The sequence below is a fragment of the Staurois parvus genome, unplaced genomic scaffold (genome assembly GCF_062004578.1).
Source record: "Staurois parvus isolate SC_StPar_1 unplaced genomic scaffold, SC_StPar_1.0 ptg000277l, whole genome shotgun sequence".
NCBI lineage: Eukaryota > Metazoa > Chordata > Amphibia > Anura > Ranidae > Staurois > Staurois parvus.
Window position 1 is genome coordinate 1114040 of NW_028318073.1, and position 19163 is coordinate 1133202.

The 19163-nt window shown below is 43.8% G+C and overlaps 1 protein-coding gene across 2 annotated transcripts in view; it reads right to left on the reverse strand.

Moving 5' to 3' along the window:
- Positions 1–744: 744 nt before the first annotated feature.
- The window catches only part of FEZ2 (fasciculation and elongation protein zeta 2), a 151224-nt gene continuing 132805 nt past the window's right edge, over positions 745–19163 (reverse strand). For both annotated transcript variants that reach the window (XM_089681769.1, XM_089681768.1), the window contains one exon: positions 745–9510. In XM_089681769.1, coding sequence (XP_089537895.1) covers positions 9494–9510 — 17 coding nt within the window. In that variant the 3' untranslated portion in view covers positions 745–9493. The remainder of the gene's footprint in view (positions 9511–19163) is intronic.

The window sequence follows — 19163 nt, forward strand, 5'->3', positions numbered from 1 at the left end:
GCTGCATTTTCTAAGCCCGTAAACTCATGGTCACTTAAGCGACCATACACTTGCTCAAATAGCACCTGACCTTTTTGTATTTTACTAAATGGATGTACAGTGCCTTGAAAAAAGTATTCATACCCCTGGAAATTTTCCACATTTTTTCATGTTACAACCAAAAATGTAAATGTATTTTATTGGGATTTTATGTGATAGACCAACACAAAGTGGCACATTATTGTGAAGTGGAAGGAAAATAAATGGTTTTCAAAATTTTTATGTATCAGACTATCGCCTACTCTGCTCACTTTTAGGCGCACTCTGAAAACCCATCTCTTCAGGGAAGCCTACCCCGACCCCAGCTAGTATTGGAATCCTCTAATCTTCCTACCACTCCATCCCCCACAGCTAATTACCTTTCGTACCACTATCCCCTCCCTCCTAGATTGTAAGCTCCAAGGAGTAGAGCCCTCTAATCCCTCTTGTATTGAACTGTATTGTTACTGTACTGTCTCCCTCCACAATGTAAAGCGCTGAGCAAACTGTCGGCGCTATATAAGTCCTATATAATAATAATAATCAGCTGTCAGTCAGCCAAAAAGCCAGTTCAAGATAGGTACTGACTACTAGTCAGAATTTTTAGAGTCCAATAGATTTTTTGTAAACATTACAAGCTTTTGTTTAGTTTCATAGGTATAAAATCCATATGTTCAGCAAGCATACCATAAATTACGAGCATTAAAAGAAAAATACACAACACTATTACATTTAAATCAATATTTATTTTAGACTTGCTTTTTGCTGCATGAACAAAAAAAAAAAAAAAGCAACAAAAAATCTACATACAGAATTAAAAACAACAAATTTGCAACATACTGATGAATTCTATATTAGATGGAAACAATTGACCAATGAAAAATGGCAGCAGATTTAAAATGTTTTGTACACACATGGTATGGGTAATTAACACTTGAAGACAATGTAAATATTTATTATCTTATGTAAAAACTGTAGAGCATAACACATCTGACTTCCTCGCAACCTTACAATTAAAAAGAATCTGCCATGAAACGCAGGCACCTATCTCAGGAGTCACTAATGGAAGCCCCAAACCACAAAGTGGTTCCAGGATAGTGACTTCACAAGGAGTAAAGAGACATTGCTATTATATAATGTTTTAACAAAGCATTATTAAACTGATAAAACTAGTATTGCTGATAAAAAGAATTACATTTTAAAAGTATTTATTTTGTAAAACTACTAAAAATTAGGGCAGAGTATCCTCAGTACAACTAAAGTATTTAATATCGCATGGTATGAGCTGCAGATATTCTACAAAACATTCCATTTTATGTGAAATATGTTTTATTCAGCCATTAGCACGTATCATTTCATATCCAATGTATATATGCAACTGTAAATTAACAAGTGACAACGGTCATCTTATGACGTCCCAGGAGTTAAACCAGGCCTTCTCTTTGAGTTTGGACTTTCTAAGGAGAGCACAACTGGGGGCATTCTTGCACTCTTTACCAAATGAGTCTAATAACTTAAGGGAGCTGCCTCTGTTTGAGAATATATGTATGACTTGTGAACACCTACGTCACTTGCGCTCTCACTTTTATACTCACTTTGGTAGCATCTGATGCTCCATCTGAACTCCATTTTTACAACGCTGGGAAAGGGACCTGAACATTACTTTTTCTCAAAAGCAAAAAGACAGAATCACTCTTTCCACACAGGGCCTCCCTGGCCAGTAAATACCAGGAAGGGGATACAAAATTCTCACCAGATGGTACAGGACGCCAGAGGTACTTCATTGTATATTCCCCCAGGTCTTGAATCTCTGTTGGCGGTCTGTTACAGAAATCTATGGGGTCGTTACTAATTTTTTGGGAATGTCCCAAACTGCGAGATTTCTGGACTATGGTGGAACAGACGATACACACATTAACTGGCTTATCCCTTGGAGGGAATCCTGCAGCCGTTCTCCTTCACAACACACCTCTGTCATACAAACATTACAAGCATTCTCTCTTAAAACATCTTCTCAACGGGGCGAAAGCATGCATCCCTGCATTGTGGAAAAATAAATTACCTCCTACAAAAACAAAGTGGCTTGCTCAAATTAATGAGATTCAGTAAATGGAGAACATGACCATGATGCTCAAGGAGCAAGGGGAAAAATACTGGAAAACTTGGACCCCCTATTTTTTCTATACAGATCAAACTGTGTTAACCTCCCAAACATGAGTTAATAGAGGTAAAAGCACAACTTTCACAATAGCCATTGCTCCTATGGGATCAACAGTGTGGGTGGCCAGGAGGATAGGTGGAGGTCTCTCCCCCCCCCCCCCCCCCAACACCCCACCCCCCATTGTTTTCTCTCTTCTATAATTTTATGTTGGTTATTTCATTTTCTCTTTCTATTCCACTGGGGCTGAATGTTGTTCTCTCTTCTTGATTATTTTTTGTTAAATGTATAAAACACAAGGAAGAAATAGGATGTTCTAGGAATGTGGTTGGATTGGTTCAGTTTTCTTTGTACTGAACATTAAAATGTTTCAGAGCTTTTTTGAAATATGAAATAAGTGTCACCAAGTGCCTAGTGATAGGTTGAGTTTTTCTGCATTCTGTAACAATGTTATTTTCTTGTAAAGTTGTTATACTATTTCTTCAAAATAAAACAATTTAAAAACAAAAATTCAAAAATAAAATTAACAAGTGACCAAGCAATATACGCATACTAAATATTCCCTTTAACTGAAATTACATAAACCATGTACTGCATAGTTTAAATAATTATTTTTCCTTGTATTTTTATCAAAGTGCTGTGCAAAGTTTACTTATTTCTACTTTCATGGGAGATCATTATAGTCTTATATTCTGTAGTATATAAAGATAAATATGATAACTGCCCTTTGTTCTAAAACAAGTCAATTCATCATTGAATTCAATTTTAAAAACAGTGTGTATGTGACTTAAATGTTAAGTTTAATTTAACCACTGCTGATACCCAAGAATGATAGAAAATTAAAATATGGAATCAAATTTCCTAACATGTTGGACAATTATATAACAAAAGAAAAAAACCCAAACAATTTGGACCTGCTTAGTTGCCAATGGAAGGACTAAAATATTTCCACAGTGCAAATGAACTGTGTTTTTCTGTAACTGTATTTGATCTGGCTATTATGTCTCCAATGTGCAAGGACTGGTTAAAATCACTCAGGGTATAAACAGATGACTGATGGCTAGTATAGACGACCGCAGTGGCAGGTAAAAACATTTGGCAGCTGACAGTTCTCAGTGGGAATATTGACCAAGCATGATGCAAAACCTGTCCTGATCAGTACTGTTGCCCCAATAATGAGCAGTGCAAGCAGCATATCCATGCCCCATTGCACTGATAAACTTGTTAGGTCAGTAGGACTGATTTCAACTGCCTTCTAAAACTGGGTCTGGCTTTTGAAACCATCACACATATGTAATTCTATATTTTACGGCTTTTCTTGCAATGGCAGAACAGCTAGTCTGTAGTCTATCACCATCACATTATAATCAACTGTCAAACAGCAAAGTGGAAGATACTGCAATATTAATGAACATTTTATTCCTGCTTAGCCACAGTATGTCATGCTGAGGAGAGCAGTGCACATGGAGTTTTTTCCCTTATCATATGAATGGAATGAATAACCAGGTTTTATCCCTTAAAAAGGAACTGAATGCATTTCTGGCAGATAACGGAGTACTTATCTGTACTTCATGGGTCTAATTCCTGTTTTAGCTAACTACACAGTGCCTTTTCTAAATAGAAACTGCAAGAAATGGGTTTAGCCCTGACCTTTGTCTCTAGGTAAAACTGCAGAATACCCCCTCGCCCCTAATTCTCTACCACAAAAGGGATTGATTGTTTTTTAGTCTACAACAAGGAGTAAACAAGACACAAAACAATTATGAATTCCTGACAGATCCACCATGTATTTTTGGACCTATTGAACAGATATAAAGAGGTAAATCGTTAAGGTGCACATACATTTTATTACCAAGCTAAGAGGTTACCTACAAAATATGAAAAAAAAATACAGGCAGCTGACTGTACATGTCAGTCAAGCTTGGATTTGCTTACCCCGCCCTTTATACTAAAGGAATGAAGCCTGCCAACATCAAGAACTCCCATTGAATTCAGTGATAAATTGTATATTTTTCACTAACAGAACCATTACCCTGCTTGCCCTAGAACCTAAAAGTCTAAAGACTGCATAGGCGTGGTCAGCAAAAAGGGAAAAAAAAACCCTTTCAACTCAAAGTGAAGATGGTGGCAGGCCTTTGAAGGCAGTTATGTATGTATCTAGGTACATTTTGTTATTGTGTTGTGAAATTAATCCTATCTACAGGTGAAGCTCAAAAAATTTGAATATCGTGCAAAAGTTCATTTATTTTAGTAATGCAACTTAACCACTAGCCTACAGGGCACTTTTACCCCCTTCCTGCCCAGGCCAATTTTCAGCTTTCAGCGATGTTGCATTTTGACTGATAATTACTCAGTCATGCCACAATGCACCCATATGAAATTTTTCTCATTTTTTTTTTAACACAAATAGAGCTTTCTTTTGGTGGTATTTAATCAGCACTGGGTTTTTTATTTTTTGCGCTATAAATGAAAAAACGACCAAAAAATATGAAAAAACACTTTTTCTTGGTTTCTGTTGTAAAATTTTGCAAATAAGTAATTTTTCTTCAGAAATTTTGGCCAAATTTTATACTGCTACATTTCTTTGGTAAAAATAACTTAAATCTGTGTATATTATTTGGTCTTTGTGAAAGTTATAGAGTCTACAATCTATGGTACCAATCATTGAAAATTGATCACACCTGATGTACCGATGTCCTCTCTCATTTCTTGAGACACTAACAAGCCAGGACAGTACAAATACCCCCCAAATGACCCCTTTTTGGAAAGTAGACATTCCAAGGTATTTGGAATGTCTAATGGGTGACAGGTGCACTGCTGGGCGACAGATGCGCTGCTGAGCACTGATGTGCGACAGGTACTCTGTTGGGTGATGGGTACACTGCTGGGCGACAGGTACACTGATGGGTGACAGCTGCTGATGAGCACTGACGTGGGACGGGTACACTGATGGGCGAAGGGTGCACTGATGGGCGACAGGAGCACTACTGATGTGTACTGATGGGCGACAGGAGCACTGATCGGTAACAAGTGCACTGAAGGACACTGATGGGTGACAGGTACACTGATGGGCACTGATGGACGACAGGTGCACTGATGGGCACTGATGGTGACAGGTAGACTGATAGCGACAGATACACTGATGGGCACTGTGACAGGGGCTGTGATCTCTGTATGCACTGTAAAAAAATGGTAACTCACTATTGGAAGATTCCTCTCCTCATACAAGATCTGTGTGTGAGGAGAGGAAGCTGGGAACAGTGAGTTACCGCTCTGTGTTTATATTTATGACAGGCTGTGATTGATCACAGCCTGTCACATGGAAAAAACTCCAGCCAACCGCTGCTTGCCAGGACTGATGATGATGATCTGTGTCCCAGCAGCACAGACCAACAGCCATCGCCGCGGGGAAGCTGGTAACAGTGAGTTACCGCTATTTGTGTACACTTATGACAGGCTGTGATTGTTTACACCTGGTCACATAACAAAAACCGCAGCCAACCCGCTCCTTGCCACGATCGATGATGATCTGTGTCCCAGGAACACAGATCAACAGCGATTGCCGCGCGGCGCACTCCGGTGGCCGCGCATGCGCGGTAAGAGTGGGAGGACGTCATAGGACGTCCTCCCAGAACGAGAGAGCCACCTTGCGCCCGTCATTGAACTATAGGACGGGTGTGAGGTGGTTAAAAGGTGAAACTGATATATGAGAAACTCATAACATGCAAAGCAAGATAGTTCAAGCCGTGATGTGTCATAATTGTGATGATTATGGCTTACAGCTCATGAAAACCCCAAATCCACAATCTCAGAAAATTAGAATATTGTGAAAAGGTGCAATATTCTAGGCTCAAAGTGTCCCACTCTAATCAGCTAATTAAGCCATAACACCTGCAAAGGGTTCCTGAGCCTTTAAATGGTCTCTCAGTCTGGTTCAGTAGGAATCACATAGGAAAGACTGCTCACCTGACAGTTGTGCAGAAAACCATCATTGACACCCTCCATAAGGAGGGAAAGCCTCAAAAGGTAATTGCAAAAGAAGTTGGATGTTCCCAAAGCACATTAATAAAAAGTTATGTGGAAGGGAAAAGTGTGGAAGAAAAAAGGTGCACAAGCAGCAGGGATGACTGCAGCCTGGAGAGGATTGTCAGGAAAAGGCCATTCAAAAGCATTGGGGACTTTCACAAGGAGTGGACTGAGGCTGGAGTCAGTGCATCAAGAGCCACCACACACAGACGGATCCTGGACATGGGCTTCAAATGTTGTATTCCTCTTGTCAAGCCGCTCCTGAACAACAAACAACGTCAGAAGCGTCTTACCTGGGCTAAAGAAAAACAGACCTGGTCTGTTGCTCAGTGGTCCAAATTCCTCTTTTCTGATGAGAGCAACTTTTGCATCTCATTTGGAAACCAAGGACCCAGAGTACGGAGGAAGAATGGAGAGGCACACACTGCAAGATGCTTGAAGTCCAGTGTGAAGTTTCCACAGTCTGTGTTGATTTGGGGAGCCATGTGATCTGCTGGTGTTGGTCCACTATGCTTCATTAAGTCCAGGGTCAACGCAGCCGTCTACCAGGAGATTTTGGAGCACTTCATGCTTCCTTCCACAGACGAGCTTTATGGGGATGCTGACTTCATTTTCCAGCGGGACTTGACACCTGCCCACGCTGCCAAAAGCACCAAAACCTGGTTCAATGACCGTGGGATTACTGTGCTTGATTGGCCAACAAACTCGCCTGACCTGAACCCCATAGGGTTGGCATTGCCAAGAGAAAGATGAGAGACATGAGACCAAACAATGCAGAAGAGCTGAAGGACGCTATTGAAGCATCTTGGTCTTCCATAACACCTCAGCAGTGCCACAGGCTGATAGCTTCCATGCCACGCCGCATTGAGGCAGTAATTGCTGCAAAAGGGGCCCAAACCAAGTACTGAGTACATATGCATACTTATACTTTTCAGAGGTCCGATATTGTTCTATGTACAATCCTTGTTTTATTGATTGCATGTAATATTCTAATTTTCTGAGATTGTGGATTTGGGGTTTTCATGAGCTGTAAGCCATAATCATCACACTTATGACAAATCACGGCTTGAACTATATTGCTTTGCATGTAATGAGTCTATCTCATATACAAGTTTCACCTTTTAAGTTGCATTACTGAAATAAATGAACTTTTGCACGATATTCTAATTTTTCGAGTTTCACCTGTACTTGTTAGGATGCACTTAAGTCTAGAAAAGCGTACTCCATTAGAAAGATATCAGAGAACATGTTTTCATTGTAAACCATATGAACCGAATCAAGTAATATTGATGTACTTACATAACAAATTATACTGGGGTTTAGATGTGTCTAATGTAGAATAGAGCATTAAAATACACATCATTGTCCCACACTATTGATAACGGTTAATGATTTAGTCTTCTAAAAATAGGTTATATTTATTGAAGAGCAAAAAAAACACTGTGCATTCAGGAGTTTTCCCTTAACATGATAAATAAAAATATACAATAGTCAAACTTTTAAACATGCACAGGTGCAACATATTGGCCTGAATACTGTTAGATATCACATTAAACAATTTACGAAGCAGAAAACTGTTACAGTACAGTATGATTTTGTATAACATACACTAACCCCAAGTTAATAACAGACAGGCAGAAACGACCTTTTATTTTTATTTTTTTTAAACAGCATTACAGTAGACCTCTTGCCAGAGCAGACAGCTTTTAGGCTGAAAAATAGAGAGGAGATTGGAAGTAATCACCAATTCTTTTCACTGAATATCTAAGTCTTCTTAGCACCGGCTGTATGCGTATATGTGGCAGCAAGGTGGTGAGCTTTACCAGCAAATTGCTACATATTTGCGTACAGCTGGTGTCCCTCGTTTGTGCAGGGAGTGCGCTTACTCAGCGTTTTCAATACAGTGACCGCGATATCATCAACAGTCATGGTTATAATTGGGATCCAGTAGGAAGGGCTCACAATTATGTGATCCTGTGACAGCAAACCACATGTCTAGGAAACCCAACAACTCTAGTGTTACAAAAGTTTAAAGGGTCAACTCTCCCTGTCTAGAAAGGGTTGAAGAACACAACAGGTAATAAACTGAAAAATGTTTTAACACATCTTGAAAGGTCAGATGCATGAAAATATGCCATCTTAAAAGGTAACCTGTCAGAATAGACATATGAAAGCTTCAAATGCTAACTTATTTAGTTCTGGGCTTTCCTCCCTACCCTATTTGCCTGTTAAAAGTGTCAATGAACTGGAAAAGATGTGTATGTTAAGGCTATGGAGTTTACTGCATACATATTTCAACACAGAGACCAAATAGTAAATCAACGTTGACGGTGACAACCATAAAGCTTGCACCTTCAAAAGTATATCAAATTCCATCAATCTAACCTGTCATGTTCCATTTCTAAAGACCTAGCCAGGTCAATCTCTCCCACACAGCAACAAAGTACCCAGTGCTTCCAGGTATGCGGAAGCCTGTATACTTCTCCTATTACACAGTGCTCCAGCCTATACAGGAGAGAAAATCAACAGTATGTAAGCTCCAACACAATTAGAGAATGAGCTTATATGATTAGACAGCAACGGAGAGTGGGAAAGGTTATGGACAGAATAACTGGGTCACGGAAGAGTGTTTGTCACTTTGTCTAGGAAGAGCAAAGTGGACTTATGCTGACAAGATCTGTAGTGCTTATATTTTTCTATTTTGTTTAAAAAGGTTCATTTTTGAGAAAAAAAATATACATGTTTATATATCAGTGCAATTTGTATTTGATCATTTTTATACTAAATGAGAAAATATTTTTGAAATGAGCGAGATTATCACCAGCTGTTAGATAAAACTATATCTATATATATATCTGTATGAAACATTTGTTTCTGCGGTTTGATAAAACTATAAGAAACTTTAGTGTCCTCATCTTAAAATTAGTGGGTCATTGCACACTTACTTGCATGTACTGTAAAAATAGAACTAGACGCATAAAAACAAATTAAAACTGTACATTTGTCCTAATCTCATAAATAGCACATTAAAATCATCCAACCTAAGGGACAAGTTATATGTACTCTACATAAGCAATAGTAGGAGCTTCGAACAGTCTGCTACTAAAGACGAGGGCAACAGCTGATTAATCATATCAACATGCTGAAAACACCAAATTGACAGACTGATAAGGGATGCAGATGAAGGCAGATCCTCTATTAAGTCATTTAACAATGAGGGGCTTCTATGTCTCCATACGAAATGCATCTTCTGAAACACGAGTGAGGTCATCCAATGATGTTAGAAAACTACTAGGTAGGGCACAAGACTGTAAAAGAAAAAAAAAAAAAAAGATTATTTAAAAATAGTCAATCATATGTATTGGCTTACATAACAGTTCTGTACAGGAAAAAAAAAATAGATTACTGTTGTATAGAATGTATTTCAAAATCTGCACTACAAAAAAAGATTTTCAACTGAGTGTCATACTGCACAATATGCTGAAGCTGATTATTTTATTCTACACTGCTGACAATGTCCCCTTATTAGAACCTTCTTTAAGGCGGCAGGACTGCTGAAGTCATATCTCAAGCCCCGAGGTTGGACTGCCCCCTGAAATATCATAGGCTTTTTTTTATTGCCACTAATCCAATTAACTGTTTTCTGGACTCTAATATCATTGGTGTGCCACCCTTGCTGCGTTATGCATATTTGGATCCTCCAGAAGGCCCCCTCCCATTTGGGGATTCTCCTATTGCATGGGAGCAGCCTCACTTAAGAAATCTAGCTCAATAAAAATAAAGTAGGTTATTCATGTTTCAGTACATTAATGATAGATCTACTACCCCATATATGAAACAGAAACCTGACTGAGATTTTAACCCTTCCATTCACAATCCAAAACAAAAGAAAGGCTAAGGTTAGGTTCACACTCACGCGGTGCGGTACAGTGCATGTGATTTGCACAGAAACTGCACCGCATTCCTGTGCAAATCAAATGCGAATTGTGTGCGGTGCGATTTGAGCCGCGTTTTTCCAGACCGAATTCAGGGTGTTAACATACAGGTGGGCGCTTAGGCGATTGTAGACCAAGCGCTCAAGGAGCTTGGAAGTAAATGGCATCAGGGAGATGGGTCTAAGGTTGTTCACATCAGTGGGGTCCAGGGAGGGTTTTTTGAGTATGGGGGTGATGTGCGCGTGCTTTAGGGGGGAGGGGAATGCGCCAGTAGAGAGGAGAGATTGAAGATGTGGGTGAGGGAGTGTAGGATGGAGGGTGACCGGAGGAGTTGTGTGGGGACAGGGTCAAGGGGGCAAGTGGTGAGGCGGGCTTCTGAGAAGACCTAAGTGACCTCCTCAGTGGTAGCAAGGCTGAAGGTGCGGAGTGATGGGGAGGTTATAGTGTGCGGGGAGTTAGGTGTGGTGGGGGGCAGGGCAGTTGGGAGGTCAGAGGAGGGGGGAGTTGACAGGGTTATAGTGGGAGGGAGGCTAGGTGGGAAGGTAGATTGAGCATTGGCGATGTCCTTACGGATTGCGTCGATCTTATTGTGGAAGGGATTGGCAATCTCGTGGGCGGTGAGTGAGGTACTGGGTGGGGGTGGGGGGGGAGAGAGTAGGGAGTTGAAAGTGGAGAAGAGCCGGCAAGGACAGGTGGAGAGGGTGTTGATGAGGGTTACGAAGTAGGCTTGCTTGGCGGCGTGGAGGGAGGAGTAGGTGAGGAAGGCGGATTTGTAGAGGGAGAAAGCTCGAGGGGATTTGGTTTTGCGCCATAATCGTTCCAGCGTGCGACTGCGTCGTTTAAGATTTTTAGTGTGGTCGTTCTGCCATGGTTGAAGCGGTTGGGGTCTGATGCTACATGTGGTTAAGGGTGCTAAAGAGTCTAAGGTAGTTAATAGCGAGTAGTTATACGCAGTAGTGGCCAGGTCAGGGCATGATAGTGGCAGGATACTGTCGTACAGACGGTCAGCTGCAGAGTGGAGAGGGGCCGGGTTCAGGTTGCGGAGGTTACGGCTGGTGATGGTTTGAGGACAGGGAGATGGAGAACGTAATGAGGTTGTGGTCAGAGAGAGGGAAAGGCGTATTTGTGAGGTTGTGGAGGGTGCAGAGATGGGAAAAAACGAGGTCCAGGGTGTTCCCGTTGGTGTGGGGGGAGGACTGTGTACACTGTGTGAGTGCAAAAGAAGAGGTTAAGTGGAGGAGTTGGGATGTAGCCGGTTGTTGACGTTGATGGGGATACTGAAGTCGCCAAGGATGATGGTGGGTAGCTCAGAGGAGAGGAAGAATGGTAGCCAGGCGGAAAAGTTGTCAAGAAAGCGGGATATGGGTTCAGGAGGCCGATAGATTACTGCAATCCTCAGAGGGGTGGGGGAGAAGAGTTGGATGCAGTGGGCCTCGAAGGAGGAGAAGGATAGAGAGGGGGGTTTGGGAGGACCTGGAAGGTGGTCAGTGGTGACGAGCATGCCGACCCCACCACCTCTACGACCGCTCGGTCTGGGTGAATGGGACCAGACGAGACCTCCATAGGAGAGTGCTGCAGGGGAGGTGGAGTCAGTGGCTTGGATCCAGGTTTCGGTGACCGCTATGAGTTTGAGGGAGTGGGACATAAAGAGGTCATGGATGGCGGTGAGCTTGTTGCAAACCGATCAGGCGTTCAGGAGTGCAACCGAGAGTGGAGGGGTGGATGCGGGGAGGAGGGGGACAGGTATAAGGCTGAGGGGGTTGCAGCGGTTTGTGGGAGTAGGAGGGTGCCTAGTGGGTGAGTGAGGTGGTGAGGGACCAGGGTTTAGGGAGATATCCCCAGAGGTTAGGAGGAGAAGAAGGGTGAAGAAAGTAAGATGGGAGCAGGATGTACACGAGCGCATATGCCTTCCAGTCCTGGTGTTTGGGTCAGCAGGAGAGTGAAGTATCAGGAAGAGGTGAGGAGAGCAGTAGTAGAAATCACCTAGGTGCTTTGGAGAGAGACTGAACAAGCTATTGCAGGATTTGCTTTGTTCGTTTTCAGAGGTTTACAAACACTTTAATGTAGGATATTGTGTATATATATATATATATATATATATATATATATATATATATATATATATATATATATATATATATATATATATATAGTGTATATTCACATTATTGACTAGGCTACTGACTGAGCTAGATGTATTTTACACAACAAAAGGATAGAATACGGACTCCTTAAGATGTTAATTTAAGCAAGAGGCAATTGCCTTACACTTATTATGTTGGGCTAACCTGTTTTTGGATAAATATGTGGAAAGTTGGGGAGTTTTAAAGCAGGGTTTTTGCAAATCTACCAGCATTGTAAAATGCAAGTTTGTCTGATTAGAATTGAAAGGGTCGGAAACACTCACAGGGTCCTTGTTTATGAGAAATAGCCTTTTTAAAAGAAGTGGAGTCTTTACCTATGCAAAAAGGGAAAAAAAGCAATTTTCCCTCAAAAAATACGAGACGTATATGGTAAATGGGTTTAAGGCAACCTAAATATTCATAGTGTAGCAGTTGATGAAGAAAGCAGGTATCCTGTCCACCTTTGTACAAGGATGTAAAAGAATAGTTTTGTCATAAACAAGACAAGGAGTATCTATTTAACCTTTTAATTAAAATCTATGCATGCAGCTGTTCTAGGCCAAGGCGCATTCTTTGTAATACACAAGATCAAAGATGCTCATAAAACCAACCAATCAGATTGCTTGACACTTTGGTCAATGAGGAAAAGGTGTATTAGGATAGGGTATTTTGGCTGTATGATCAGAGCAGGACTGGGTAATGTCAGGGATCCCGGGCTCTCGGTGGTGCGCGCATGCGCAGATTGCCGATCCGTCCAAGCCGGCGAGCACAGAGTCCTCGGCGATCGCGGCGGCGGCCGCGCATGCGCACTAGCGATCGCGGCCGCACCAATGGGAGAACAGGGCGCTCTATTTAAAACTGCCCTGTGCATATCCAAGTTGCCGCAAGGTCTTGTTCCTGTTTGTACGTTTCCTTGTTGCCAAACTCTGCCTGTTCTGATTTATGCTGACCCTCTCCTGCTCTGACCCCGGCTCGTTCCTGACCATCCTTCTGCCTGATCCTCGGTACCACGCTGCCCGCTACCTGCTGAACCTGGCTTGTGACCCCGACCATTCTCCGCTTGCTCCCCCTGTACCACGCTGCCCGCACGATAACGACCCGGCTAGTCTGACCTCGCTCACTCCTAGCAGTCACCCATCCATCCCGCTCGGATTGGGATCTGTCATCCCATCCATCCCGCTCGGATCGGACCTGTCATCCCCTTCACAGCAGGCTCATCCCGGGCACACACCCTCAGCGGGACCCCTCTGCCACCGCCGGGGGTGCCCAGGGGCGCGACCTGGTTCCAGTCTTGCACCAAGTCCATCCCCACCATCAGGGGCCCTGGTGAAAAGGCAGACTGGGACTTATGCAGGCCATAGATGGGTCAAAAATCAGCCGATTTTTCGGCCAAAAATAAAATCGGCCGATTTTCGGATCGTTAGTGGGCTATTTGTTTGGCCGTTTTTCGGTATTTTGGCCGTTTTTTTTAATCGGGAAAGTTGGAAAAAAAATCGGCCGATTTTGCCGATCGGCCGATTTTCGCGGCAATAATGGGCTAATCGGCCGATTTTTTACCGATAAAAAATCTGCGCATGAGCAGTAACCTGCAAGAGGAAGACAAAAAGAAGAAAAAGAAGAAGAGGAAGAAGAAGAGGATGATGATGATGAAGAAGAGGATGATGATGATGAAGAAGAGGATGATGATGAAGATGATGACGACGAAGAAAAAGAAGAAGAGGATGACGAAGTAGAAGAGGATGATGATGACGAAGAAGAGGATGAGGATGATGACGAAGAAGAGGAGGATGAGGATGATGATGAAGAAGGAGGATGATGACGAAGAAGAAGAAGAGGAGGATGATGATGATGAAAAAGAAGAAAAAGAAGAGGAGGATGATGATGATGAAAAAGAAGTAGAAGAAGAAGATGATGACGACGAAGAAGAAGAAGAAGAGGATGACGATGACGAAGAGGAAGAAGAGGATGATGATGATGACGAAGAAGAGGATGATGATGACAACAACGGCGACGGAGAAGAGGATGATGATGACGAAAAAGAAGAGGAAGAAGAAGAAGAGGATGATGATGAAGTAGAAGAGGATGATGACGACGAAGAAGAGGAAGAAGAGGATGATGATGAAGTAGAAGATGATTAAGAAGAGGATGATGATGAAGAAGTAGAAGATGAAGAGGATGATGATGACGACGAAGAAGAAGAAGAAGAAGAAGGAGGATGATAATGAAAAAGAAGAAGAGGAGGATGATGACGAAGAAGGATGATGATGAAGAAGTAGTAGAAGAGGATGATGACGAAGAAGAAGACGATGATGACGACGAAGAAGAGGATAATGCTGACGAAGAAGAAGAAGAAGAGGATAATGCTGACGAAGAAGAAGAGGATGATGATGTAGAAGAGGAGGAGGATGAAGTAGTAGAAGAAGAAGAGGAGGAGGATGAAGTAGTAGAAGAAGAAGAGGAGGAGGATGAAGTAGTAGAAGAAGAAGAGGAGGAGGATGAAGTAGTAGAAGAAGAAGAGGAGGAGGATGAAGTAGTAGAAGAAGAAGAGGAGGAGGAGGATGAAGTAGTAGAAGAAGAGGATGATGATGATGAAGAAGTAGAAGAGGATGATGATGACGAAGAAGAAGAGGATGATGATGATGAAGAAAAAGAAGAAGAAGAAGAAGATGATGAAGAAGTAGAAGGATGATGATGAAGAAGTAGAAGAAGAGGATGATGATGATGAAGTAGAAGAAGAAGAAGAGGATGATGATGATGATGAAGAAGAAGAAGAGGATGATGAAGAAGGAGAAGAAGAAGGATGAAAAATAAGAGGAATTCCAGTCCGGCAAAAAGTGTCTCTGCAGAGAGCTCCGCTATTTCTTTGACAGTTCTTTGACAGTTCCTTGACATTTACAGCGGTTGCAACATTGTATCTATTTGTTTCCGAATAAAAACATCTGTATCCTAAATGGATACAAATAGATACATTGTTGCAACCTCTGTAAATGTCAAGGAACTGTCAAAGAAATAGCAGAGCTCTCTGCAGGGACACTTTTTGCCGGCTGTAGACGGGATGAAAATCGGCCAATTTTTTTTACCATTGGTGGCAACGTCGGCCACTTGAACGACCGATTTTTCATTTTTTTAAAAGAAAAATCGGCCGATTTTCGACCCATCTATGGCCTGCATTAGACTCCGCGTCCTGGGAAACCCCGTGCTGTGGACCACTAGAGATCCCGTTGGGCGGAGCCTGACAGTACCTTGCGGCCATGACTGAGCCTGGAAGGGGAACTTCCCCTCTGGATGACATCTGCCAACAGAGGAGACCCTTACACTAGGAATTAGGGGCCTACAGGAGGGTTATACAGAATTGGACAGTCGCATGCAGACCTTAGCTACATCTACCAGGGGGTCTGGGGAACCCACTAGGGAGACACCGGGGTTGTTACCCGTGCCAGAACCCCGTGTCCCCACACCAGAACGTTTTTCTGGAGACCGAAATAGATTCAGGGTCTTTCGTAGCTCCTGTCAGCTATACTTTAACCTCCAGCCTCGGACCTTTTTCTCCGAATCGGTGATGGTAGGGTTCATCATTTCCCTACTACAGGGTGGACCCCAAGACTGGGCCCACCGGCTCCTAGAGAATCGAGACCCACTGTTGAGGTCAGTGACAGTATTTTTTGAGACTATGGCCCTCTTGTATGATGACCCGCTGCGCACAGCAACGGCCGAGAGGGCCCTATATACACTCAGGCAGGGTCACCGGACAGTGGAGGACTATGCCGCCGAATTCAGGCGTTGGCGTAGTGACAGCCAATGGAACGAGGCGGCCCTGCACCACCAGTTCCGCATAGGGTTAGCTGAATCACTGAAGGACGAATTGGCCCGAATAGACATACCTAGTACTTTGGAGGCCTTAATAGCTTTGACTATTCGAATTGACCGCCGGTTGCGGGAGCGCAGGCAGGAAAGGTGCAACCAAGGACAAGGACCAACTGGAACACCCCCTCAGGCTTCAACCCAATCGCAGCCGGCAAGCCAGAATCAGGATGCTATGGATACACCCAAGTCCGGGCCATCGGGAAGGATACGGCTGACACTTAAACCTGAGGAACGCCAGAGGCGTCTGGCCAACCATCTCTGCCTCTACTGTGGGGGAGCAGGCCATGTGGTACGTACCTGTCCAGCCAAGAGGGGTAAGTGTTCCGCTGTTTTCTCTACGGTCTACGGTCACTTCTAACAGTATGGGCAACACTAGTTATCTAGCGGTACCTGTGTCACTTCAGCTGCCGGGGAGAACGGTGGTGACCACAGCAATTGTGGATTCTGGGGCGTGTAGTTGCTTCATAGATTTGGACTTTGCAGTTCAGCAACAAATCCCCCTACAAACAAAGGAGGTGGGATTGAATATTTTTCTAGCAGATGGATCCCGTATTAAGTCAGGGGTGGTGGACCACGAGACCCCACCTATCCGTACTACGGTATCGACCCATCATGAAGAACTCCTTCGGTTAGACGCCATAGCATCCCCATTATTCCCAATTATTTTGGGGCTCCCAGTGGTTACGAGCCCATAATCCCCAGGTGGACTGGAAGACGGGTTCTATCCAGTTCCTCTCCACATACTGCCAGCAGCATTGCCTCCCTAAGACCTCCCCAATTCCGGAGGCTTTGTTGTGTCTAGAGACAGATGCGGAGCTGGCGCAAGTCATTCCTTCAGCCTACCATAGTTTTTTGGATGTGTTTAGCAAGCGAGGGGCGGACACTCTTCCCCCGCACCGAGGTTATGACTGCCCAATTGATCTCCTCCCAGGGTCGGAAATCCCATTTGGGCGGATATTCCCCTTATCCGAACGGGAGTTAGGGGTGCTAAAAGAATATATTGATGTAAACCTCCATAAGAGGTTTATTAGACCCTCCACGTCACCAGCCGGGGCGGGCATTTTCTTTGTGGAAAAAAAGGACAAGTCCCTCCGGCCCTGCGTAGATTACCGGGACTTGAATAAAGTCACGGTAAAGAACAGTTACCCGCTACCACTAGTCCCCGAACTTATTCAGAGGCTGAAGTCAGCATCTGTCTTCACTAAACTAGACTTGAGAGGTGCCTATAATTTAGTCCGTATCAGAGAGGGGGACGAGTGGAAAACAGCATTCCGTACCAGATTCGGACACTTTGAATATTTGGTTATGCCCTTCGGCCTATGCAACGCTCCAGCCACCTTCCAGCATTTCATAAACGATGTGTTCAGGGACTACCTGGATATCTTCGTCATTGTGTACCTAGACCTTATCTTTTCCCCAACCTTGGAGGACCATAGAGGTCACGTGAGGTGCGTGTTAGAACGGCTCCGCCAACACAGCTTATATGCCAAGGCAGACAAGTGCCGTTTTGAACAGAGTAGTATTTCGTTTCTGGGTCTAACCATCTCTCCCACGGGAATAGCCATGGATCCCCAAAAAGTTTCGGCCATCTTAGATTGGCCAGCACCCACCGATAAGAAAGCGGTCCAACGCTTTATCGGCTTCGCGAACTTTTATAGAAAGTTCATTAAGAACTTTACGGGCCTAGTGTCCCCTATCACCCAGCTGACTAGGCAGGGGGTTCGCTTCCAGTGGACACCTGAGGCACAGAGGGCATTCGAAGCCTTAAAAGAATTGCTTACGGCAGCTCCTATTTTGAGCCACCCTGATTCGTCCTTACCATATATCTTGGAGGTAGACGCATCCGAGAATGCGGTCGGGGCGATCCTGTCCCAGAGAAAGGGCATCAAGGAGCTTATGCACCCGGTGGCCTTCTTCTCCAGGAAACTAACTCCTGCTGAAAGGAATTATGATATCGGGGATCGGGAACTCTTGGCGATCAAGGTGGCACTAGAGGAATGGAGATACTTGTTAGAGGGGGCGGTACACCCAATATTGATTTTCACGGACCACAAGAACCTAGAATATTTGAGAACAGCTAAACGTCTGAGGCCACGTCAAGCCAGGTGGGCACTGTTCTTTTCACGGTTCTTTTTCCACATCACCTATAGGCCAGGGTCTAAGAACACGAAATCAGACGCGCTCTCCCGCATGTTTGGGGATCCCGAAGAGAGTCCCAAGCCAGACACTATCCTGTCCCCAGGGAATTTCCTAGTCCTCCAATCGGAGCTCCATTCTAAATTGCAGACTGCGTCCGTAGGAATGCAAGGTCTACCCGGATTCCCCTTACTAAATAGGGAGGGACTTCTCTGGAAGGAGGATCAGATTGTGGTCCCTGAGGAAGCCCGTATGTTGGTATTAGGATACTGCCACGATCACCCGCTGGCCGGGCACTTTGGGGTACGTAAGACCTTGGAGCTGCTGCAGCGTACTTTCTGGTGACCTAATATGGCCAGAGAGTGCGAAACTTACGTAAAGACCTGTCCCGTTTGTCAGAGAAACAAACCCACTAGGAATAAAGCTTGGGGTCTCTTGCGTCCATTACCAATACCTGACAGACCATGGACAATGATTTCCATTGACTTTATTGTGGAACTCCCACCCTCTCAGGACCACACAGCAATCTTCGTGATTGTAGACCGCCTGTCCAAGATGGCCCATTTTGTACCTCTAAAGGACACACCTACAGCCCTTGAGACAGCACGTGTTTTTATTAAGGAAGTGGTAAGACTCCACGGAATTCCCAGGGATATTGTATCTGACAGAGGGGTTCAGTTTACATCTAGGTTCTGGAAAGCTCTATGTGGAAGCCCTGGGAATTAAGCTATCATTCTCCTCAGCTTACCACCCACAGACCAATGGCCAGACGGAGCGTACAAACCACACCCTAGAGCAGTACCTCAGGTGCTATACCACCTTCCTCCAAAATGACTGGTTTACTCTCCTGCCACTTGCGGAATTCGCATATAACAATGCGAGTCACTCTGCTACTAGACAGTC